The following is a 26,278-nucleotide window of genomic DNA, read 5'->3' on the forward strand; positions in this document are numbered from 1 at the left end:
CCATGATTGGCTAAGTGTTCTGTCACTCATGGGAACACTACATCACCGCCAAGTCTAAGGGTAGAGCTTCAAAATTCAAGCACCTTGGGTGCTGCCATAGAGTTACATTTGAAGTGCACATCCAAGAAGGCTCGAGGTCATTGGCCACAGATAAATGAACATCAAATCACGTTATATCTACAGTAGCTTTGATTGGACAGTCATCATCATGAATCAAGCTGACAATCTACTGGCAAATCCGTTTTAATCCTTGTCATATGAAGATAAATATTGAAGAGAAATTATAGATGAAACGTATCGGTGCTCATCAACCATTGGACAATAACATTACACAACAAGTTGTTAATCGCAAATTCAACAGTGAGTGGTTTGGAAGGAATCAGTGACTGACTGGCAGCATTGCAAAGCAATCATTAGACTGCTATTCAGTGGAGTGGCTGTGTAGTCCCAAGTCTAAGATTAAGGGTCTCTTTTCCTAGTTTAAATTGATAAACATTCAACATTGGCCATGCTGTCAATGAAGCATGATTTGTGCCGTGCTCAAAACAACTGTTAACTCAGAACTGCAAAATATGACTTTAGTGAGTTCAAGACAACTTGGAACTCGGGGAAAATGAGCTACGACTGGGACAATACGTTTTGAACGGTCATCCAACTCAGAATTGTAAATCGGGAACTCGGGCCTCTTTCGAGAACTACGACCTGAAGATCACTGACGTCATCATGATTCAACTTTTTTGTTGTTGTTGAGTTCCCAGTTGTCTTGAAAGCAGCATAAATCCAGAGAATGACAGACTTTGATAACAAATTTTACCCACGAAGGACCACCATGCCACCTTTCTGTTCAAGTCAGCACAGCACAACAAGGTGAGTCCAAAAATGTGTTGTATGCTGCTGCATAAATGATGTAATCTGCCAGGGAGATATGTATACTGTAGCTAAGAAAGTAATACTAAGTGTATGTTGTGTAGTAAGCTGTTAGTAGCCCATGTGCCTCACCCTAATAATTGTATCTATTTTCACCTCTTGATTTCACGTAGTGTTCTGACTTGGTGTTGCACATGTAGCCTAGAACCTGTTTTTGAGAAATGTAATCATCGAATATTGTAAGAGCTCTCATTGTCTGCTTATTTCCTTATGGCTGGGGGAAGTATTGAGTAGCTTGGATGAATAAGGTGCCCAGAGGTGCTACTCAGTCCCAGAAGCTAAGATATGCATATTATTAGTATATTTGGATAGAAAACACTCTGACGTTTCTAAAACTGCTTGAATGATGTCTGTGAGTATAACATAACTCATATGACAGGCAAAAACCTGAGAAAAAATCCAACCAGGAAGTGGGACATCTGAGGTTTGTCGTTTTTTCAACTCATTCCCTATTGAAGATACAGTGGGATATTGGTCATGTTGCACTTCCTAAGGCTTCCATTAGATGTCAACAGTCTTTAGAACCTTGTTTGATGCTTCTACTGTGAAGGAGGGAGGAATGAGGGCTCTTTGAGTCAGTGTTCTGGCAGAGTGCAACGAGCTCAGTCTTGTGCGTTCACGTGAGAGCGAGCTCTGTTCCATTGCATTTCTACAGACAAAGGAATTCTCCGGTTGGAACGTTATTGAAGATTTATGTTAAAAACATAACATTAACATTAAAAACATTCTAAAGATTGATTCTATACTTAATTTGACATGTTTCTATGAACTGTAATATGACTTTTCGTCTGAACTTTTACCTGGACCTGCCCGCGCGTTGTGAGTTTAGATTGTGTACTGAACGCGCGAACCAAAAGGAGGTATTTGGACATAAATTATAGACTTTATGTAACAAATCAAACATTTATTGTGGAACTGGGATTCCTGGGAGTGCATTCTGATGAAAATCATCAAAGGTAAGTGAATATTTATTATGCTATTTCTGACATCTGTTTACTCCACAACATGGCGGATATCTTTATGGTTGTTTTGGGCTCTGAGCGCTGAACTCAGATTATAGCATGGTGTGCTTTTTCCGTAAAGTTTTTTTGAAATCTGACAAAGGGGTTGCATTAAGGAGAAGTTTATCTATAATTCCATGCATAACAATTGTATCTTTTAGCAATGTTTATTTTGAGTATTTCTGTAAATTGACGTGGCCCCCTGCAAAATCACTGGATGTTTTGGAGGCAAAACATTACTGAACGTAACGCGCCAATGTAAACTGATATAAATATGAACTTTACCGAACAAAACATACATGTATTGTGTAACATGAAGTCCTATGAGTGTCATCTGATGAAGATCATCAAAGGTTAGTGATTTATTTTATCTCTATTTATGCTTTTTATGACTCCACTCTTTGGCTGGAAAAAGGGCTGTGTTTTTCTGTGAATAGGTGCTGACCTAACATAATGATATGTTGTGCTTTCGTTGTAAAGCCTTTTTGAAATCGGACACCGTGGTGGGATTAACAACAAGTTTATCTTTAAAATGGTGTAAAATACTTGTATGTCTGAGGAATTTTAATTATGAGATTTCTGTTGTTTTTAATTTGGCGCCCTGCACTTTCACTGGCTGTTGTCATATCGATCCCGTTAACGGGATCCCAGCATTAAAAAGTTAAATGCCCCCTTTATTTATCCTACGGTTCTGACTTGGTGTACAGGGAGAACACTGTAAGAACAGCCCATGTTCTGAATTCTATCACTGTACATTTAGAAAGTGCTGAACAAATATTTATATTGACTACGTCCATTCTAGCTAGCTCATTAAATTCTTATTCAAAATTGCGGATGGCCTCTTATCCGCTTGTCGTCCCCTGATGCCATAGTTTGTACATCTAAATTGTTAGTAGAAACCATATTTGTTTAAATAAGTCAGCCATATCAGCTATGTTTTTTTTTACAAGGCAGTAAATGAGGCTGAATGAACTGTTTTACTGACAGACAAGGCTCCGCTGATAGCCAGTTGTAGCAGTGGTAAGGTGTTGGGACTGCTGTTGGGACTCTGCTGTTGAGACAGCTTTATGTAGGCCCTAACAGTTTGTGGGCACCGTTTGTCACCGTTATAGTGCAATTAATGTATTGTTTAGTGTTGTGTTGTGGCTTTGCTGGCACGCATCCCACTTTCTTTTTTTTTGCCCCACCAAGATTTACATGCTAAAAAGGCCACTGCTAGGGCCACGAACGCATTTATTGGAAATGTCTTTTGGAGATCATTCCAAACATGTGGAGCAAGAAAACTATATATCCAAAAACTAAAGACAAGTTATGAACAGGTTCCATAACTTGTCATTTTAAATCTTAACAGTGGTGTTAAGTCAGAACCTTGTAGAGCAGTGCTTTGTAAACAAGAAGAGCATAATGATGTGAGGTGACTTCAAAGAGGTACAGCCAACCTTTTGGTAAAGAATACAGGGATGAGTAATAAAACTATCTCCTGTCATAAAACGAAGAGTGCTATGAAAAACAGCCTCCAGGGGTTTAAGAATAGAGGCAGCTGTACTTAGATAATAGTATCACCATAATCAAAAACAGGTAGAAAAGTTGACTGCACAGTTATAGAGCACTGGACAGCAGACATTGTGCATTATACAGGCATTTGTAGACGTTTTTAGAGATTACGTTCAAGTACATTGCTGGGAAATGCTGGCTGTCTAGTCGACTGCTTTATAATGTGCCTTGGATTGAATCTAGGACTTTGTTGGTACAGGATAGTTATTATAAAGGAGAAGAAGAGAATGACAGCGACAGAGAAAAAGAAAGAGATAGTGAGAGACAGAGACAAAGAGACAGAGAGAAAGAGGGATAAATAAATGATATACAGTGCCTTCAGGAAAGTATTCAGACCTCTTGACTTTTTCTACATTTTGTTAGGTTACAGCCTTATTCTAAAATGGATTCAATGTTTTAAAAATTCAATCATCAATCAACACAATACCCCATAATGACAAAAGAAAAACAGGTTTTTATAAATGTTTCCTAATTTATAAAAAATATAAAACTGAAATAACACATTTACATAAGTATTCAGACCCTTTACTCTGTACTTTGTTGAAGCAACTTTGGCAGCGATTACAGCCTCGATTGTTCTTGGGTATGACGCTACAAGCTTGGCACACCTATTTGTGGAGTTTCTCCCATTCTTCTCTGAAGAGCCTCTCAAGCTCTGTCAGGTTGGATGGGGAGTGTTGCTGCACAGCAATTTTCAGTTCTCTCCAGAATGTTCGATCAGGTTTAAGTCCAGGCTGTGGCTGGGCCACTCAAGGACATTCAGAGACTTGTCCCGAAGCCACTCCTGTGTTGTCTTGGCTCTGTGGTTAGGGTTGTTGTCCTGTTGGAAGGTGAACCTTCGCACCAGTCTGAGGTCCTGAGAGCTCTGGAGAAGGTTTTCATCAAAGATCTCTCTGTACTTTCCTCCGGTCATCATTGCCGCGACCCTGACTAGTCTCCCAGTCCCTGCCGCTGAAAAACATCACCACAGCATGATTCTGCCACCACCATGCTTCACCTTAGGGATGGTGCCAGGTTTCCTCCAGACGTGATGCTTGGCATTCAATAGTTCAATCTTGGTTTCATCAGACCAGAGAATCTTGTTTCAGAGTGTCAGAGTGACCATCGGGTTCTTGGAAACCTCCCCCGATTGCTCAGTTTGGCCGGGAGGCAAGCTCTAGGAAGAGTCTTGGTGCTTCCAAACTTATTCAATTTAAGACTGATAGAGTCCACAGTGTTCTTGGCAACCTTCAATGCTGCAGAAATGTTTTGGTACTCTTCCCCAGATCTGTGCTTCAACACAATCATGTCTCGGATCTCTATGGACAATTCCTTCGACCTCATGGCTTGTTTTTTTCTCTGACATGCACTGTCAACTGTGGGACCTTATATAGACAGGTGTGTGCCTTTCCAAATCATGTCCAATCAATTGAATATACCACAGGTGGAATCCAATAAATTTGTAGAAACATTTCAAGGATGATCAATGGAAACAGGATGCACCTGAGCTCAATTTCGAGTCTCACATCAAAGGGTCTGAATACAGTACAGTATTTCCATTTCCACATTTTTATAAATTTACAAAAATGTATAAAAACCTGTTTTCACTTTGTCATTATGGGGTATTGTGTGTAGATTGCTGAGGATTTAAAAAAAAAAAAAAATTGAATAAGGCTGTAACGTAACAAAATGTGGAAAAAGTCAAGGGGTCTGACTACTTTCCGAAGGCACTACCAGTCAAGAGTTTGGACACACCTACTCATTCAAGGGTTTTTCTTTATTTTTACTATTTTCTACATTGTAGAATAGTAGTGAAGACATCAACACTATGAAATAACACATATGGAATCATGTTGTAACCAAAACAGTGTTAAACAAATCAAAATATATTACATTTTTTAGATTCTTCAAAGTAGCCACCCTTTGCCTTGATGACAGCTTTGCACACTCTTTGACTATGTACAGACTCCGTGAGCATAGCCTTGCTATTGAGAAAGGCCTCTGTAGGAAGACCTGGCACTCAAGAGAACAGCGGCTACATGCACACTGCCCACATAATGAGGTGGAAACTGAGCTGCACTTCCAAACCTCCTACAAAATGTATGACCATATTAGAGACACATATTTCCCGCAGATTACACAGATCCACAAAGAATTTAAAAACAAACCCAATTTTGATAAACTCCCATATCTACTGGGTGAAATACCTGTTGCCACAAGAAAAGGGCAAACATCATTGTAAATACAATCCATATTTATGTTAATTTATTTTCCCTTTTGTACTTTAACTATTTGCACGTCGTTACAGCACTGTATATACAGTGGGGCAAAAAAGTATTTAGTCAGCCACCAATTGTGCAAGTTCTCCCACTTAAAAAGATGAGAGAGGCCTGTAATTTTCATCATAGGTACACTTCACCTATGACAGACAAAATTAGAAAAAAATCAAGAAAATCACATTGTAGGATTTTCAATGAATTTATTTGCAAATTATGGTGGAAAATATTATTGGATCACCTACAAACAAGCAAGATTTCTGGCTCTCACAGACCTGTAACTTCTTCTTTAAGAAGTCCTCTGTCCTCCACTCGTTACCTGTATTAATGACACCTGTTTGAACTTGTTATCAGTATAATAGACACCTGTCCACAACCTCAAACAGTCACACTCCAAACTCCACTATGGCCAAGACCAAAGAGCTGTCAAAGGACACCAGAAACAAAATTGTAGACCTGCACCAGGCTGGGAAGACTGAATCTGCAATAGGTAAGCAGCTTGGTTTGAAGAAATCAACTGTGGGAGCAATTATTAGGAAATGGAAGACATACAAGACCACTGATAATCTCCCTCGATCTGGGGCTCCACGCAAGATCCCACCCTGTGGGGTCAAAATGATCACAAGAACGGTGAGCAAAAATCCCAGAACCACACGGGGGGACCTAGTGAATGACCTGCAGAGAGCTGGGACAGAAGTAGCAAAGCCTACCATCAGTAACACACTACGCCGCCAGGGACTCAAATCCTGCAGTGTCAGACGTGTCCCCCTGCTTAAGCCAGTACATGTCCAGGCCCGTCTGAAGTTTGCTAGAGAGCATTTGGATGATCCAGAAGAAGATTGGGAGAATGTAACATGGTCAGACGAAACCAAAACAGAACTTTTTGGTAAAAACTCAACTCGTCGTGTTTGGAGGACAAAGAATGCTGAGTTGCATCCAAAGAACACCATACCTACTGTGAAGCATGGGGGTGGAAACATCATGCTTTGGGGCTGTTTTTCTGCAAAGGGACCAGGACGACTGATCTGTGTAAAGGAAAGAATGAATGGGGCCATGTATCGTGAGATTTTGAGTGAAAACCTCCTTCCATCAGCAAGGGCATTGAAGATGAAACGTGGCTGGGTCTTTCAGCATGACAATGATCCCAAACACACCGCCCGGGCAAGGAAGGAGTGGCTTCGTAAGTAGCATTTCAAGGTCCTGGAGTGGCCTAGCCAGTCTCCACATCTAAACCCCATAGAAAATCTTTGGAGGGAGTTGCAAGTCCGTGTTGCCCAGCAACAGCCCCAAAACATCACTGCTCTAGAGGAGATCTACATGGAGGAATGGGCCAAAATACCAGCAACAGTGTGTGAAAACCTTGTGAAGACTTACAGAAAACGTTTGACCTCTGTCATTGCCAACAAAGGGTATATAACAAAGTATTGAGATAAACTTTTGTTATTGACCAAATACTTATTTTCCACCATAATTTGCAAATAAATTCATTAAAAATCCTACAATGTGATTTTTCTGGATTTTTTTTTCTCATTTTGTCTATCATAGTTGAAGTGTACTTATGATGAAAATTACAGGCCTCTCTCATCTTTTTAAGTGGGAGAACTTGCACAATTGGTGGCTGACTAAATACTTTTTTGCCCCACTGTATATATATATAATATGACATTTGAAATGTCTTTATTCTTTTGGAACTTTTTTGAATGTAATGTTTACTTTTCATGTGCATTATTTATTTCACTTTTGTTTATTATCTATTTCACTTGCTTTGGCAATGTTAATATTTGCTTCCCATGACAATACAGCCCTTGAATTGAATTGAAAGAAGGACAGAAATAAAAACAAAAAGAGAAAGTGAGGGAGAGACAGAGAGATCACAAATAGGTGGAGGCGCAGAATGAAAAGGGCAAGACATTTGTCACCCTCTTCTGCAGGAGCATGAGCATCATTAATCTCCTGACATTTCAATATTGTATTAACCTTTCTAGTGGAAATCCTGAGCCTCATTAGTCTTTTTTGAGGGGGAGAAAAATAATAATCGATATAACAAGCTCTGGACATTGTCTGAAATACACTGAAGTCTGTTAGTGCACATCCTTTAGTCATTGATGATAAGGCATTGTACTGCCCTAAGCAATTATTCACATGTTCCGCATTACCTTAGGTTACCATACAGACAGAGATCACATGAAAGGATAAATGAGAGAGAGAATAGCATTGCTACTCTGAAGTAGGTCAGAATTATGAATTATGTCCCAACTATTGAAACAAGGATGTGAAGAAAAAGCAGTGAGGGAAACTATGAGAAATGGCAGCCATTTTACATATAGAGAAAACAGCTCCAGGGCCAAACAAAGCATGCATATTTCCCGTGGTTAGCTGTGTTGATTTTTCCTGTCAGTCAGCAACCTATCAGAGAGAGATGTACTCATCGTTACAACACTGTACATAGACATAATATGACATCTGAAATGTCTCTATTCCTTTGAAACTTTTGTGAGTATAATGTTTACTGTTCATTTTTTATTGTTTATGTCACTTTTGTTTATTAACTATTTATCTTGCTTTGACAATGTAAATATATGTTTCCCATGTCAATAAATTGTATTAAATTGAATTGAATTAAATTAGAGGCACCTCTTGAAACCTGTAACACCCCTGTCCGTACCCCACATCTGTCCGTGCCTGGAACACCCTGACATTCACATCCCCACCGCCTCTCCCAGGTCGTCTGACTAAGGAAACACTAACTGAGCCCTATTATGTTGCCACACTCAGCACTCAACATCAAGATAAACCAGGCCTTTGTCTGTCATCATTGTGGTACCCTGATTGGTTGTGTCAAGGTCTCGCTAGGCACGTTTGACGATGTTGTTACAAAAACAGAGCATTTTCAGTGGCTTGATTGTATGTTTGCTTTGGACATTCCTAGCCCAGATGAGTTGTACGGGTTCAAGGGTTACTTCAATTCTGGCACTATGACGATAGCTACCTACCTCCTGTATGTACAATGATTGAAGTGAAATGACGTACTGACATTACATGTATTTTATGATTCAGGGAGGAACAGTCTCTACTTGCTGATTCATCCCTATTCTTAAACCAATAAAGATGATATAGCGGTTGTCAATCCATGGAAGTTTACGTTGGTACATACAGATCTTTGGCAGCCGACTGTTGGTGCAGTTGATATCACTAATCACTTCATATGACGTCCGGATTGGAAAAGAGAGGCAGTTTATTACATAAAGAATGAATATCATAAGAATATTGATGGAGAGTGTACCCACGGCTCACTTAGCCTTTAAAAGTAGGACTACGGGTGACGTCAGCCTACAGATGCAGGGAGACAGCAGTGGGATAGCAGGGAAAGAGCTGAGAGAGAGAGAGAAGATTCTCTGGGCTGAGGACGGGCCAGGGAAGCTATATAGCTCTGGGTTAATTGTGCGGACCCCGTGGGCACTAAATAAGGATGGTTAGAATGACTGGCTAAGTGACAAATGGATGTACAAATTACTGAGATTACTTCAGTTATTAAAAATATGGGATCTGGCCCTCTTCCAGAATCACACTCTCCATTACATGAAGGAAACTGACGGCTTTCTTTTACAATCACTCAAACCTCACTTTCAGAAGTTATGTTGAAATATTCTTCAGTGTGTAAATCCATAAAAACATTGATGAGGAGATGGGTGTGTGAAGGCAAACACATTTTCTATGAGCTCTGATTGATTAGATTGCGAAGCAGCCATTGAGACTGGGTCGTGCCCTCCAGCTGCATGTTGAATGGTTGTGTATGAATACTGCTAAAAGCTGTCTAAACAGTGAGAAAGGGGAGACTGGAATATGGAGGGTGGAGGGGAGACTGGAGGGTGGAGGGGAGACCGGAGGTTGGAGGGGAGACTGGAGGGTGGAGGGGAGACTGGAGGGCGGAGGAAAAACTGGAGGAAGAGTTGTCAGACAGTGTACAGCTGTTCAGCTAATTACCTAGCAGGTTGGGAACAAGGTTAATGAAGCAGTTTGGAAATCAAAAAGATAAATATGTCCTGATTTTACACAAAGGAAATTGCTTTCCCATTAGTGGAAGTAGTTGGGGAGCGACTAGTCTCAAAAATCTCCTGGTTAAAAAAATTGGGGAAATGTAAAAACAAAAAGTTTAACTTTTAAAAGTTTAAAAGGTAGCTAGATATGAAAAAGTACCACAAGAGGAAGATCATTATTTATCATTTGATGGTGTGTGTGTGTATCTTTCAGTGTCCTAAGGAGAGTCAAAGTTACAGAAAGTTATCTATCTGGACTTCAACTAGTGGATATGATTACATGCATAAAAATAGAAGGATCCGAATAGACACATAATTGTCTTGAATGGTTGAATTAAATATATTTCTATACCTTTTGAAAAACTGGGTCCTGAAGATCAGTCCTGATCCCTCTCCACCGACAGACAGACAGACAGACAGACAGACAGACAGACAGACAGACAGACAGACAGACAGACAGACAGACTGACTGACTGACTGACTGACTGACTGACTGACTGACTGACTGACTGACTGACTCTATGTACTAACTCCGTGGTTAGCAAACATCTCCTCACAGTTTAGTGTAGCCTTGAACTAGCTCATCTGGTATACCTATTGAAGGGCTTGATGATTAGATAACAAGTTAAATAGCTGTGGAATAGTTAAAATACATGAAACGTCTGGGAGCCCTAGAGGACAGGTTTGAAAACCCCTGTACAAATTCATAATGCCCAAGCAGGATGTACGACTGCTCTGTCTAGTCGTGTCTCACCTCTATAGCCTGCTGCATATTCATGTCCTTATGGAAGATGTGGTCTGCAGTGTAACCCGGCCAAGCCAGCCTGTACATGTATCTATCTGCCTAATGTTCGTAATCATCTGCATCTCATTGAGAGGTGCGGACACGCACCTCCCTGCTTCCCTCTGCTCATTAGAATGATGGATGGTGGCATAGGGGATGCCCTCCCCCATTCAAAATTAGTTATCGTTTAGAAAGGTGCTTATTAGGGAACACCTGGGGGAATGGAGGGGGAGTGGCCGGCTTAGAGCCCAGACTAACAGGGAGGAAGAGGAGGAAGAGGGGGAGAAATATACTGGAGTCTATAACACTTCTCAACAGATTACATTTCAAACTATACCTACCTGACTTTAAAATGTTCATTCATATTGTTGTAAGAAAATATAGTTAAAACACAATAATATTTGTTTTGAGATTAAGAAAATAATATTGACATTCAGAATAGGCAGTAGACTCGCACTCTGCTTTGGATTGATGTAGTGTTGCTTAGTTATTTACATGTTTATGATCACACTATTAATCATGCACATCTTACCATAGTATTATTACCTGTACATTTACCTGAATCAGTCTGTTGGAGATAGCTGTAGAATCCACTTCTCTCTGTGATTGGTTTCTGTTAGGAGTTAGAGAGGCCTCCTGAGACTCCTCCAGCTGAGGTGGGCAGGACTGATCATTAGCTTATGAAAACACAACTTCCATTCCGATTCTGCCAAGCCCAGGAGGGAGTGTGTTAAGTTGACATGAGTCTCTATCAATTCAGTGAATGGTATTTAAATAACCGCAGACAGAGAAAGTGGTCGTCACAGGAGTCCCAACGGTGAGGTTATAGCCACCATGCGATCAGGGAGAAGCTAGGTGTAGGTGTTATAAACTGGAACAAATCCATTTCCCTCTCCAATTAGGCTAAACCACTATCCAGAGTCACACTGTGGAGACACTGGCATCTTTCATCTTTATGGACACTTTGTTTGGCTAAGTCAGCAGCTAAACCCAACATGGTCTCAGAGCATTTCGTATTATTCTGTAAGTAAATCTGAGACACTCCATTTAGTATGATATGTTAAGTTTTGTATGGTATGTATTCGTTTGTGGAAGTCCATCACCTATTTTATAGTCCAGCATCACTACTCTGGACGGTTCTGACTTAGAATATGTGGACAACCACAAATACCTAGGTGTCTGGTTAGACTGTAAACTCTCCTTCCAGAATGTAAACATCTCCAATCCAAAGTTAAATCTAGAATTGGCTTTCTATTTCGCATCAAGGCATCCTTCACTCATGCTGTCAAACATACCCTCGTAAAACTGACCATCTAACCGATCCTCGACTTCGGCGATGTCATTTACAAAATAGCCTCCAACACCCTACTCAACAAATTGGATGCAGTCTATCACAGTGCCATCCGTTTTGTCACCAAGCCCCATATACTACCCACCACTGCGACCTGTACGCTCTCGTTGGCTGGCCCTCGCTTCATACTCATTGCCATACCCACTGGCTCCAGGTCATCTACAAGACCCTGCTAGGTGAAGTCCCGCCTTATCTCTGCTCGCTGGTCACCATAGCAGCACCCACACGTAGCACGCATTCCAGCAGGTATCTCACTTGTCACCCCCAAAGCCAATTCCCCCTTTGGCCGCCTCTCCTTCCAGTTCTCTGCTGCCAATGACTGGAACGAACTACAAAAATCTCTGAAACTGGAAACACTTATCTACCTCACTAGCTTTAAGCACCAGCTGTCAGAGCAGCTCACAGATCACTGCACCAGCCCATCTATAAATAGCCCAAACAACTACCGCTTCCCCTACTGTATTTATTTATTTTGCTCATTTGCACTCCAGTATTTCTTCTTTGCACACTCATCTACTGTCAATTCTACCATTCCAGTGTTTAAAATGCTATATTGTATATACTTCGCCACCATGGCCTATTTATTGCCTTTACCTCCCTTATCTCACCTCATTTGCTCACATTGTATATATACTTATTTTTGTACTGTATTATTGACTGTATGTTTGTTTTACTCCATTTACTCCTGTGTTGTTACATGTAAACATCTCCAATCCAAAGTTAAATCTAGAATTGGCTTCCTATTTCGCAACAAGGCATCCTTCACTCATGCTGCAACAAGGCTTTGCTTTATATTGGCCAGGTCGCGGTTGTAAATGAGAACTTGTTCTCAACTTGCCTATCTGGTTAAATAAAGGTGAAATATATATACATATTTTTTAATTGTATGATATGTTACAAAATGCAATTCGCATTATAGGTTCCGAATTTGCAAGGCATACAATATGTTACGAATTTGCAAAATGTACAATATGTTATGAGTTTGATAAACGTACACTATATTACGATTTTTTCAAGTTGCTAATTAGCTAAAGTTGTCCTTGATGACATTTGAACTCGCAACCTTTGGGTTGCTAGAAGTTTCTGTTGAGTTTTTACTATGTTACGTCTTCTCTATGAGACCAGGCTGCTAAAGCATGTGATGGGGAGATGAGATCAGTGAGACTCAATGGGAAGACTAGTACTGCAGGTAGATACTTATTATCCAACCTAGTAAAAGCACCTTGCATCCATATGCCTAATTGAAAACACTGTAAGCTTGTCAATATTGGCCATCTTCTCCTCGTTATTAGTTTTAGATATTATCTATGGCTCACTATATGTTTATTTACTATATGTCATAAGGAAAGTGATATCACGAATAATGGAATGGACTCATGGAATTGGCATATATTTGTATTATTATGTTGTAAGATAATTACATTTTTTAGCTCTATGTTTTTAATAGTTTCACTTTCACAGTAGCATATTGTCTGGGTGGTGTTCTGATCCTACAGTATAGTGTAGGTCTGGGTGGTGTTCTGATCCTACAGTATATTGTGGGTCTGGGTGGTGTTCTGATCCTACAGTATATTGTGGGTCTGGGTGGTGTTCTGATCCTACAGTATATTGTGGGTCTGGGTGGTGTTCTGATACTACAGTATAGTGTAGGTCTGGGTGGTGTTCTGATCCTACAGTATATTGTGGGTCTGGGTGGTGTTCTGATCCTACAGTATAGTGTAGGTCTGGGTGGTGTTCTGATACTACAGTATATTGTGGGTCTGGGTGGTGTTCTGATCCTACAGTATATTGTGGGTCTGGGTGGTGTTCTTTTCCTACGGTATATTGTGGGTCTGGGTGGTGTTCTGATCCTACAGTATATTGTGGGTCTGGGTGGTGTTCTGATCCTACGGTATATTGTGGGTCTGGGTGGTGTTCTGATCCTACAGTATATTGTGGGTCTGGGTGGTGTTCTGACTCTACAGTATATTGTAGCATATTGTCTGGGTGGTGTTCTGATCCTACGGTATATTGTGGGTCTGGGTGGTGTTCTGATCCTACAGTATATTGTGGGTCTGGGTGGTGTTCTGACTCTACAGTATATTGTAGCATATTGTCTGGGTGGTGTTCTGATCCTACAGTATATTGTCGGTCTGGGTGGTGTTCTGATCCTACAGTATAGTGTAGGTCTGAGTGGTGTTCTGATCCTACAGTATAGTGTAGGTCTGGGTGGTGTTCTGATCCTACAGTATAGTGTAGGTCTGGGTGGTGTTCTGATCCTACAGTATAGTGTAGGTCTGGGTTGCTTTCTGATCCTACAGTATAGTGTAGGTCTGGATGGTGTTCTGATCCTACAGTATAGTGTAGGTCTGGGTGGTGTTCTGCTCCTACAGTATATTGTGGGTCTGGGTGGTGTTCTGATCCTACAGTATAGTGTAGGTCTGGGTGGTGTTCTGATCCTACAGTATAGTGTAGGTCTGGGTGGTGTTCTGATCCTACAGTATAGTGTAGGTCTGGGTGGTGTTCTGATCCTACAGTATAGTGTAGGTCTGGGTGGTGTTCTGATCCTACAGTATAGTGTAGGTCTGGGTGGTGTTCTGATCCTACAGTATATTGTGGGTCTGGGTGGTGTTCTGATCCTACAGTATATTGTGGGTTTGGGTGGTATTCTGATCCTAATGTATACTGTAACTGGCTCGTGTTCTGATCCTGCAGCATATTTGTGACCGGTTTCAGGAAACTAGGTGTATGTCATGTGTCACTACACAGGACAGCCATTTAGCCACAGAAAAAGTAAGCAACCTTCCGGCTAACCAGGATTTGCTAAGATAGTAAGTGGGCTGGACATGCCAAGAGATGAGTTTGAATTGGTCTGCCATATAGCACGTTTCTGTCAATTGGAGCTGGTCAAAATGTCTAGGTAATCCTGTCAAATGTAACTTTTTTTAATGTATTGCGAAGTAAAACTGCATAAACTTAATGTCAAGTTAAAGTGTACTGTTAGCTAGCTAACGTTAGCTGGCTGGCTCGCTAGGTAACGTTATGTCTATGCTCTCCACTTTCTGGAGGACCGAGTTTTGAAAATCAGTGGCATTCGAGCATGATAGCTAAGGAGATAGAAATACACCTGTTTCCGGAATTAATTTTCACACTAAGGGCAACCATGGCATCCGACAGGAGACGCGTCCAACCATGATGTATGATAGGCTAGCTAGCAAAATGTTGAGATATTACACATTTCTAATTTTGACATGAAGTCTGCCAGAGTGCAGAATAACTGATGAATTAACGAACGCTCAACACCCATTGAATTTGGCCAGTGTCAGTAAACGTCGGCAAAAAAGCGTAATGAAATTGTTTCCAGCAGCACAATTCCAGTCACCAACGCTCTGGATAACATGAAAACAGCCTAACCACCTCTGCTAGGTTGAGTAATGTTCAGGCAGCTGTTCTCTCTCACTTAGAAGTCTGGAAGTAGATAGCAAGTAACTTGGGTGCTTGACTGCTGTTGTTAGCACAGATAGCTCGGATCAACCATTAAAGAGATGGGTGGGGATTAAGCTTAAAAGGGTGTGAACGATGCTGAATGGGTGTAGACAAAGAAGGGCTCTCCAGTTGTAGTACCAAAACATTCAAATGCCATTTTCTCAAAAGTGAGTCTACAAGTTTATCAACTTCAAAGCAAAATGACTTTCCCATTGTTGACCCAACTGTAGTCTATGATATACCATTTTGGAGCTCTGAGTCTCTACTTTTATCCAATGTATAAAAAAAAAACATTTCAAATGTTGCTACATAAGACGGTTGGTCACATTTTAGCATATTGTCTGGGTGGTGTTCTGACTACAGTATATTGTAGCATATTGTCTGGGTGGTGTTCTGACTACAGTATATTGTAGCATATTGTCTGGGTGGTGTTCTGACCCTACAGTGTATTGTAGCATATTGTCTGGGTGGTGTTCTGACCCTACAGTGTATTGTAGCATATTGTCTGGGTGGTGTTCTGACCCTACAGTATATTGTGGCATATTGTCTGGGTGGTGTTCTGACCCTACAGTATATTGTGGCATATTGTCTGGGTGGTGTTCTGACCCTACAGTATATTGTGGCATATTGTCTGGGTGGTGTTCTGACCCTACAGTATATTGTGGCATATTGTCTGGGTGGTGTTCTGACCCTACAGTATATTGTGGCATATTGTCTGGGTGGTGTTCTGACCCTACAGTGTATTGTAGCATATTGTCTGGGTGGTGTTCTGACCCTACAGTATATTGTAGCATATTGTCTGGGTGGTGTTCTGACCCTACAGTGTATTGTAGCATATTGTCTGGGTGGTGTTCTGACCCTACAGTGTATTGTAGCATATTGTCTGGGTGGTGTTCTGACCCTACAGTATATTGTAGCATATTGTCTGGGTGGTGTTCTGACCCTACAGTGTATTGTAGCATATTGTCTGGGTGGTGTTCTGACCCTACAGTATATTGTCGGTCTGGGTGGTGTTCTGACCCTACAGTGTATTGTAGCATATTGTCTGGGTGGTGTTCTGACTACAGTATATTGTAGCATATTGTCTGGGTAGTGTTCTGACCCTACAGTATATTGTAGCATATTGTCTGGGTGGTGTTCTGACTACAGTGTATTGTAGCATATTGTCTGGGTGGTGTTCTGACCCTACAGTATATTGTCTGGGTGGTGTTCTGACTACAGTATATTGTAGCATATTGTCTGGGTGGTGTTCTGACCCTACAGTATATTGTGGCATATTGTCTGGGTGGTGTTCTGAACCTACAGTGTATTGTAGCATATTGTCTGGGTGGTGTTCTGACCCTACAGTATATTGTGGCATATTGGCTGGGTGGTGTTCTGACCCTACAGCATATTGTAGCATATTGTCTGGGTGGTGTTCTGACCCTACAGTATATTGTGGCATATTGGCTGGGTGGTGTTCTGACCCTACAGTATATTGTGGCATATTGGCTGGGTGGTGTTCTGACCCTACAGCATATTGTAGCATATTGGCTGGGTGGTGTTCTGACCCTACAGTATATTGTGGCATATTGTCTGGGTGGTGTTCTGAACCTACAGTGTATTGTAGCATATTGTCTGGGTGGTGTTCTGACCCTACAGTATATTGTCTGGGTGGTGTTCTGACTCTACAGTATATTGTGGCATATTGTCTGGGTGGTGTTCTGACCCTACAGTATATTGTAGCATATTGTCTGGGTGGTGTTCTGACTCTACAGTATATTGTGGCATATTGTCTGGGTGGTGTTCTGACCCTACAGTATATTGTAGCATATTGGCTGGGTGGTGTTCTGACCCTACAGTATATTGTCTAGGTGGTGTTCTGACTCTACAGTATATTGTGGCATATTGTCTGGGTGGTGTTCTGACCCTACAGTATATTGTAGCATATTGGCTGGGTGGTGTTCTGACCCTACAGCATATTGTAGCATATTGTCTGGGTGGTGTTCTGACCCTACAGTATATTGTACCATATTGGCTGGGTGGTGTTCTGACCCTACAGTATATTGTGGCATATTGTCTGGGTGGTGTTCTGACCCTACAGTGTATTGTAGCATATTGTCTGGGTGGTGTTCTGACTCTACAGTATATTGTAGCATATTGTCTGGGTGGTGTTCTGACCCTACAGTATATTGTACCATATTGTCTGGGTGGTGTTCTGACCCTACAGTGTATTGTAGCATATTGTCTGGGTGGTGTTCTGACTCTACAGTATATTGTAGCATATTGTCTGGGTGGTGTTCTGACCCTACAGTATATTGTGGCATATTGTCTGGATGGTGTTCTGAACCTACAGTGTATTGTAGCATATTGTCTGGGTGGTGTTCTGACCCTACAGTGTATTGTGGCATATTGTCTGGGTGGTGTTCTGACCCTACAGTATATTGTACCATATTGGCTGGGTGGTGTTCTGACCCTACAGCATATTGTAGCATATTGTCTGGGTGGTGTTCTGACTCTACAGTATATTGTAGCATATTGTCTGGGTGGTGTTCTGACCCTACAGTATATTGTAGCATATTGTCTGGGTGGTGTTCTGACTCTACAGTATATTGTAGCATATTGTCTGGGTGGTGTTCTGACTCTACAGTATATTGTAGCATATTGTCTGGGTGGTGTTCTGACCCTACAGTATATTGTAGCATATTGTCTGGGTGGTGTTCTGACTCTACAGTATATTGTAGCATATTGGCTGGGTGGTGTTCTGACCCTACAGCATATTGTAGCATATTGTCTGGGTGGTGTTCTGACTCTACAGTATATTGTAGCATATTGGCTGGGTGGTGTTCTGACCCTACAGCATATTGTAGCATATTGTCTGGGTGGTGTTCTGACTCTACAGTATATTGTAGCATATTGGCTGGGTGGTGTTCTGACCCTACAGCATATTGTAGCATATTGTCTGGGTGGTGTTCTGACCCTACAGCATATTGTAGCATATTGTCTGGGTGGTGTTCTGACCCTACAGTATATTGTAGCATATTGTCTGGGTGGTGTTCTGATCCTACAGTATATTGTAGCATATTGTCTGGGTGGTGTTCTGACTCTACAGTATATTGTAGCATATTGGCTGGGTGGTGTTCTGACCCTACAGCATATTGTAGCATATTGTCTGGGTGGTGTTCTGACCCTACAGTATATTGTAGCATATTGTCTGGGTGGTGTTCTGACCCTACAGTATATTGTAGCATATTGTCTGGGTGGTGTTCTGATCCTACAGCATATTGTAGCATATTGTCTGGGTGGTGTTCTGACCCTACAGTATATTGTAGCATATTGTCTGGGTGGTGTTCTGATCCTACAGTATATTGTGGCCTTTGAGGCAAGCATGACTCTAATGGATTTCAATTTACTTTTATAGTGGCATTGAGCTTTATAGTGGCATTGAGCTTTATAGTGGTATTGCGCTTTATAGTGGCATTGAGCTTTATAGTGGTATTGAGCTTTATAGTGGCATTGAGCTTTATAGTGGTATTGCGCTTTATAGTGGTATTGAGCTTTATAGTGGCATTGAGCTTTATAGTGGTATTGAGCTTTATAGTGGCATTTAGCTTTATAGTGGTATTGCTTTTTCATTATACCTATGATAAAAATTTCAATAAAAGTAGTGTCATCTGTCAGAATATTATTTTCCTATCACTTTGATGAATAGTATTGTACGTCTCTTGTTTATGATGCTTTACCTGGTCTATACTGTACACGTTTAGTAATACTCCTGTGTACTGGAACATTCCAAAGACATGGAATGTTCTGTTAAGTGCGTGTCTTTAGTTTTAGTCAGAAATCTGAATTCATTGGTAATACAGTAGGTTGGACAATATGCTCAACTATTGGTTTCATGGTATTAACTGAATTAATCCTACAATTATGAATCAAAATAATATATTTGCGTCTGCTGCCTCCTGTTGAGTTATAACAGCTGCATCCGAAAGATAAACACATAACAATCAAATGAATTAACAACTTACTGCAACAGTAAGAGACTCATTGTTATTGGTATTAAAGGATATTTTTGATAAATAATGTGGGGAAAAAATGACATTTTGGGATTAGTGAATCCTCAGTATGTAAATGTAGGGCTAACAATAGAGTAATAGCCTTTTTAATGAGATACAACCAATACGCAGAACAACAACACTCATGTCCCATAGAGAGCACAGCCTGCTCACTACCCTTCAACTAAACTGCATCCAAACAGCTGAATGAACAGCACAAAAGTTGCCTTCAAATGATGCCACTCAATGTGGTCCGGCCTGTAGTGCAGCTAAGAACCTGTGTTATTAACAGTAGCAGTGTGACCCAGCCGTCACATCCACTTCAGAGCTCAGGCCTTTCTGTTTCTATTTCACCTTCACGTGTAGCGAGGAGAGCTTCAGTGAGAGAGAGGCCCCAGAGGAAATCTTAGGGTACATCCCAGTTACCCCATGTCCTTCTGATATCAGAAAAAAAGGAGGGAGCGCTAGCAGTTTGAACATTTTTTATTCATCTTTTTTTAAATATTATTTAGCTTTTTTTGCTTTACAAAACAAATGTTTGCAGATGTCCTATGAATAAACAACAGAACCCTCTCTCCTCAGAGAAGGGATCCACCGACCAATCCCTTCTCTGGAAAATAGATTCTTCTTGTCCAATGGCGGCCTCTCCCGATTCACAAGGTGTCGCCCATTTTCTGTATGTTACATTCTTTTAAGTGCATTAATAGACAATGTAACCGTTTGAAATAATGTGCAATGACTGGAACTACGGTCAATTCAAAAAGACATTTACATTGCTGCTATGACCCACAATAACTGTGTCTGTGTTGGGGGTCATCACATGAGCTAGCGTCAGAATCTGAAATGAGCCAATCATGACACAGGGAGTCTTTCAAACCACAGCCATCGTAAACAGCTTATCACCTTTACCAACATCATCATCAGGGTTAACAAGACTCTTTAGTCATACAGTTTTCCTCCAGGAAGACAAACAGGTTCATAGATAAAATGGTTTGAAATAAAGTTTAGTGATTGTGCTTTTAAAACCAAAGTAAAACAAATAACAAACATTGACAACGACCCAAAAATATAACAGTGCATTACAAAAAGAAAAATAACATTCCTAAAGTGGCACTTTCTTGGGGCGGCTAAATAATATATCGATTTACAACATGGATGGAAAATGACAAAATAATTATATTTACTGGCATAATGAAATTATTATTCGCAAAATAAAACAAAGAAGACAAATTTGAAGTACCACAATGGACGCTATACAAAAGGACATTATGTGTACAGGTATATTTACAAGACAGTCCACCCCTCTTGCTTGTAGCTCATTTCATTACAGTAACACCTTGCTGTAAGGGCAGGGCTTCCCACAGTGCCGAGGCAAGCCAAGTCCATCCTGTCAATACCCAGAGTCCACTATTACTCCCTACTGCCTTGGAATAAAACATACACTACATGATCACAAGTATGTGGACACCTGTTCGTTGAACAGCTAATTCCAAAATCATGGGCATTAATATGGAGTTTAATGCTATAACAGCCTCCACTCTTCTGGGAAGGCTTTCGGCTACGCGTTGGAACATTGCTGCGGGGACTTTCTTCCATTCAGCCACAAGAGCATTAGTGAGGTCGGGCACTGATGTTCTGCGATTAGACCTGGCTCGCAGTCGGCATTCCAATTCATCCCAAAGGTGTTTGATGGGGTTGAGGTCAGGGCTCTGTGCAGGCCTGTCAAGTTCTTCTACACCGATCTCGACAAACCATTTCTGTATGGACCTCGTTTTGTTCATGGGGGCATTGTCATGCTGAAACAGTAAAGGGCCTTCCCTAAACTGTTGCCACAAAGATGGAAGCACAGAACCGTCTAGATTGTAACTGTATGCTGTAGCATTAATGTTTCCCTTGACTGGAACTAAAGGTCCTGAACAATGGAACAGACCCAGACTATTATTCCTCCTCCACCAAACTTTACAGTTGGCACTATGCATTCAGGCAGGTAGCATTCTCCTGGCATCTGCCAAACGCAGACGGTGAAGCTTGATTCATCACTCCAAAGAAAGTGTTTCCACTGCTCCAGAGTCCAATGGCGGCAAGCTTTAAACCACTCCAGCCGATGCTTGTCATTGCGCATGGTGATCTTAGGCCTGTGTGCGTCTGCTCGGCCATGGAAACCCATTTCATGAAGCTCCCGACGAACAGTTCCTGTTCTGACGTTGCTTCCAGAGGCAGTTTGGAACTCGGTAGTGAGTGTTGCAACCGAGTACAGATGATTTTTTACCCTCTACACGCTTCAGCGGTCCCGTTCTGTGAGCTTTGTGGTCTACCACTTCACGGCTGAGCCGTTGTTGCTCCTTAGACGTTTCCACTTCAAAATAACAGCACTTACAGTTGAACGGGGCAGCTCTAGCAAGGCAGAAATTTGACAAAGTGACTTGTTGGAAAGGTGGCATCCTATGACGGAGCCACGTTAAAAGTCACTGAGCTCTTTGGTGAGATTGAATGGCTGTGTGCTTGATTTTATACACCTGTCAGCAACAGATGTGGCTGAAATAGCGGAAACCACTAAGTTGAAGGGGTGTCCACATACTGCTGTATCTACAGTACCAGTCAAACGTTTTGGACACACCTACTCATTCAAGGCTTTTTCTTTATGTTTACTATTTTCGACATTGTAGAATAATAGTGAAGACATCAAAACTATTAAATAACACATATGGAATCATGTAGTAACCAACCGTTTGCCTCGATGACAGCTTTGCACACTCTTGGCATTCTCTGAACCAGCTTCACCTGGAATGCTTTTCCAACATTCTTGAAGGAGTTCCAACATATGCTGAGCACTTGTTGGCTGCTTTTCCTTCACTGTGCGGTCCAACTCATCCCAAACCATCTCAATTGGGTTGAGGTCGGGTGATTGTGGAGGCCAGGTCATCTGATACAGCACTCCATCACTCTCCTTCTTGGTCAAATAGCCCTTACACAGCCTGGACGTGTGTTGGGTAATTGTCTTGTTGAAAAACAAATGATAGTCCCACTAACCGCAAACCAGATGGGACGGTGTATCACTGCAGAATGCTTTGGTAGCCATGCTGGTTAAGTCTGCCTTGAATTCTAAATATATCACAGACAGTGTCACCAGCAAGCACCACCACACCATCACATCTTCTCCTGCATGCTTCACAGTGGGAACCACACATGAAGAGATCATCCCTTCATCTACTCTGCGTCTCACAAAGACACTGCGGTAGTGACCAAAAATCTCAAATTTGGACTCATGTCTATTGCTGGTGTTTCTTAGCCCAAGCAAGTCTCTTATTCTTATTGGAGTCCTTTGGTAGTAATTCAACCATGAAGGCCTGATTCACGCAGTCTCCTCTGAACAGTTGATGTTGACATGTGTCTGTTACTTGAACTCACTGAAGCATTTACTTGAGCTGCAATCTGAGGTGCAGTTAACTCTAATGAACTTATCCTCTGCATCAGAGGTAACTCTTCGTCTTTCTTTCCTGTGGCGGTCCTCATGAGAGCCAGTTCCATCATACCGCATAATGGTTTTTGCAACTGCACTTTTCCGGATTGACTGACTTTCATGTCTTAAGGTAATGATGGACTGTCATTTCTCTTTGCTAATTTGAGCTGTTCTTGCCATAATATGAACTTGGTATTTTACCAAATAGGGCTATCTTCTGTATACCACCCCCTAGCTTGTCACAACACAACTGATTGGGCTCAAATGCATTAAGGAAAGAAATTCCACAAATTGACTTTTAACAAGACACAGCTGTTAATTGAAATGCATTCCAGGTGACTACCTCATGAAGCTGGTTGAGAGAATGCGAAGAGTGTGCAAAGCTGTCATCAAGGCAAAGGGTGGCAACTTTGAAGAATCTAAAATCTAAAATAAATGTTGATTTTTTGAACACTTTTTTGGTTACTACATGATTCCATATGTGTTATTTCATAGTTTTAATGTGTCCACTATTATTCTACAATGTAGAAAATAGTCAAAAGAAAGAAAATCTCTGAAATGAGAAGGTGTGTCCAAACTTCTGACTGGTACTGTATATAGTGTATCTGCTAATGAGTATTTTGCTTTGGATTAAAGTACCATTCTTTTATTCTCTGGGATATTTTTTCTTCTGTAAAATGGACATAGAAAATGATAAATTAGAAAAACAATTGGTCTGTTTTCCAGGTGTATAGAAACACAATTGATGTACAGTATTTGTCAGCAAACATGATGGTGAGATACTGAGATATTTAAAATGGACAGAGGAACGATCACGGCATTCCTCTTCTCGGAAACTTCATTCTGGACAGAACTTCCTGTTCATCCCTTCTAGTACTTCAGGTCTCCACCATCTGAGGAAAAGGACAACACATAAAAATATATACACAACAAGCATAAAAATATATACACAGCATTTAATGTGTATATGAGTTAGCCAGTCGGAAAGCACTGTACCTCTAAGTCATCGTCTCCTGGCTGGAAGGCCCCCATGTCGTTGGGGTTCCTGCGGGCCACAGGCCCCCCCTCTACTCTCCGCCGGCCCCCTGAGCCCCGGGACGACATGGAACTGGAGGAGCTGGGGTCCCTGTCTCTGGGACTGTGGACCGTGGGGAAGGAGGGGCGGCTGTAGGGCAGGATGTCCTCTGGTCCTGGGACAAAAGAGGAGAGAGGACACACTGAGAACTCATGTCCTTCAACACAATACATATAGCTATTCACAATCTAAAGTTGCACTGTCAGAGCAGCATATCTACAGAGCAGAAAGAACAATATACTGCTAGGTTAAATATCATTAGTTCCTTGTCCTAAGGTCTTCTCTGTACCTGGGTGTTGGCGTGCCTTGGTGCTGCCCCCCTCCTGTTTGTTCCCTTTCCCTGCGCGGGGGATCTTCTGTCTGTCCTGGGTCTCCCGGCGCTCTGAGGAGCTGGTACGGGGGTCCGATTCCTCCCGTGGCCGGTACCCTCCTCCTGAGCCCCCTCTCCTGTCCCTGCCCTCGCCTGCCTTGGGAGACATCATCCCCCGGGCCTCCAGGGCTGTCTTGGAGGGGTGTGTGGGGGACTTGAGCCCCGCTGGAGGGGGGATGGGAGGAGGAGGCAGATCTGGAAGATAAACAAAGGAACCCTACCCATTAGACCCTAGCCATTAGAGCCTAGCCATTAGCGCCTACCCATTAGACCCTACCTACCCATTAGAACCTAGCCATTAGAGCCTAGACATTAGCGCCTACCCATTAGAGCCTACTGTGTATACACATACTGACCAAGCGGAAGCACTCTGGACTGTACTGTGTACACACAGCCTGGGACGACAGATGGGAGACAGTGGGGAGATAAGGGGTAATGGCAGGCAGAGAGGGAGAAATGGAATATGGAGGGGAGGGAGGGAGGAGTGAAGGAAAAGAGGCGAGAGATGGGAGGGGAGGAAGTGAGAGAGGGGACGAGGTGAGAGAGGGGATGAGGTGAGAGAGGGGACAAAGTGAGAGAGGGGACGAAGTGAGAGAGGGGAGACGGGAAAGAGAGAAGAGAAAAAGGAAAAAAAGAGAGAGATGGAGAGAGAGAGAGTGATTGAGGAGAGAGAGATGGAAGAAAGAGAGAGATGGAGGAGAAAGAGAGATGGAGGAGAGAGATGGAAGAGAGAGAGAAGGAGGAGAGAGAGATGGAGGAGAGAGATGGAGGAGAGAGAGAGAGATGGAGGAGTGAGCGAGCGAGATGGAGGAGTGAGAGATGGAGGAGAGATAGAGATGGAGGAGATGGAGAGATGGACAGAGAGGTGGAGGAGAGGGAGAGAGAGAGTTGGAGGAGAGAGAGATGGAGGACAGGGAGAGATGGAGGAGAGAGAGATTGAGAGAGGGATGATGGAGAGAGAGATGGGGGAGAGAGAGATGGAGGAGATAGAGATGGTGAGAGAGAGATGGAGAGAGAGAGTTAGAGGAGAGAGATGGAGGAGCAAGAGAGACGGAGGAGAGAGAGAGACATGGAGGAGAGAGATTGAGGAGAGAGAGAGATGGGGGAGAGACAGAGAGATGGAGGAGAGAGAGACAGATGGAGGAGAGAGAGTTGGAGGAGAGAGCAATTTGGAGGAGAGAAAGAGATGGGGGAGAGAGAGAGATTGAGGTAGAGAGAGAGACGGAGGAGAGAGAGATGGAGAGAGAGAGACATGGAGGAGAGAGAGAGATGGAGGGAGAGAGATGGAGGGAGAGAGAGTGATGGAGGGAGAGAGAGAGATGAGGGAGGGAGAGAGAGTGATGGAGGAGAGAGAGAGATGGAGGGAGAGAGAGTGATGGAGGAGAGAGGGATAGAGAGAGATGGAGGAGAGGGTTAGCAGAGGGGAGCGTGACGGTCAGCAGCTGGCTCTCTGTCCCGCTCCATTTCCCCTGTCGATGAATCAGTGCTGTCTGTCCTTGAGTCATTATTCATATGAGCCTGACTGGTGGGCTGCCTAAGCGCTCACACCTCTACAGACACACACAAACAAAACACGCTGCCTGAGAAAAGCCTTGTCTGCTCCGCTTGCGATCGATATCTTTTCATCTTTTAATCAGAGGCCCAGTAGAGGGATGGCTCAGCTCTGTGTTGCCCGGCACGGTCCATAATCCACACAGGATTACAAAATTAATAAACATAGCAACCAGTCATTGCCACCGCTCCCACCCAGCATCCCAACACCGCTCCCACCCAGCATGCCAACACCGCTCCCACCCAGCATCCCAACACCGCTCCCACCCAGCATCCCAACACCGCTCCCACCCAGCATCCCAACACCGCTCACACCCAGCATCCCAACACCGCTCACACCCAGCATCCCAACACCACTCACACCCAGCATCCCAACGCCGCTCACACCCAGCATCCCAACACCGCTCACACCCA

At 42.4% G+C, this 26,278-nt stretch overlaps 2 protein-coding genes across 4 annotated transcripts in view; one reads left to right on the forward strand and one right to left on the reverse strand.

The window, feature by feature from the left end:
* LOC129821937 (CAP-Gly domain-containing linker protein 3-like) overlaps window positions 1-26,278 on the forward strand; it is a 462,950-nt gene that overhangs the window by 173,860 nt on the left and 262,812 nt on the right. The window lies entirely within an intron of this gene.
* The window catches only part of LOC129821933 (roundabout homolog 1-like), a 122,723-nt gene continuing 116,321 nt past the window's right edge, over window positions 19,877-26,278 (reverse strand). For both annotated transcript variants that reach the window (XM_055879685.1, XM_055879684.1), the window contains 3 exons: window positions 24,233-24,508; window positions 23,865-24,058; window positions 19,877-23,761 (listed from right to left, as the gene is read on the reverse strand). In XM_055879685.1, coding sequence (XP_055735660.1) covers window positions 23,747-23,761; window positions 23,865-24,058; window positions 24,233-24,508 — 485 coding nt within the window. In that variant the 3' untranslated portion in view covers window positions 19,877-23,746. The remainder of the gene's footprint in view (window positions 23,762-23,864; window positions 24,059-24,232; window positions 24,509-26,278) is intronic.

Source organism: Salvelinus fontinalis, chromosome 24 (assembly GCF_029448725.1).
Source record: "Salvelinus fontinalis isolate EN_2023a chromosome 24, ASM2944872v1, whole genome shotgun sequence".
Taxonomy (NCBI): Eukaryota; Metazoa; Chordata; class Actinopteri; order Salmoniformes; family Salmonidae; genus Salvelinus; species Salvelinus fontinalis.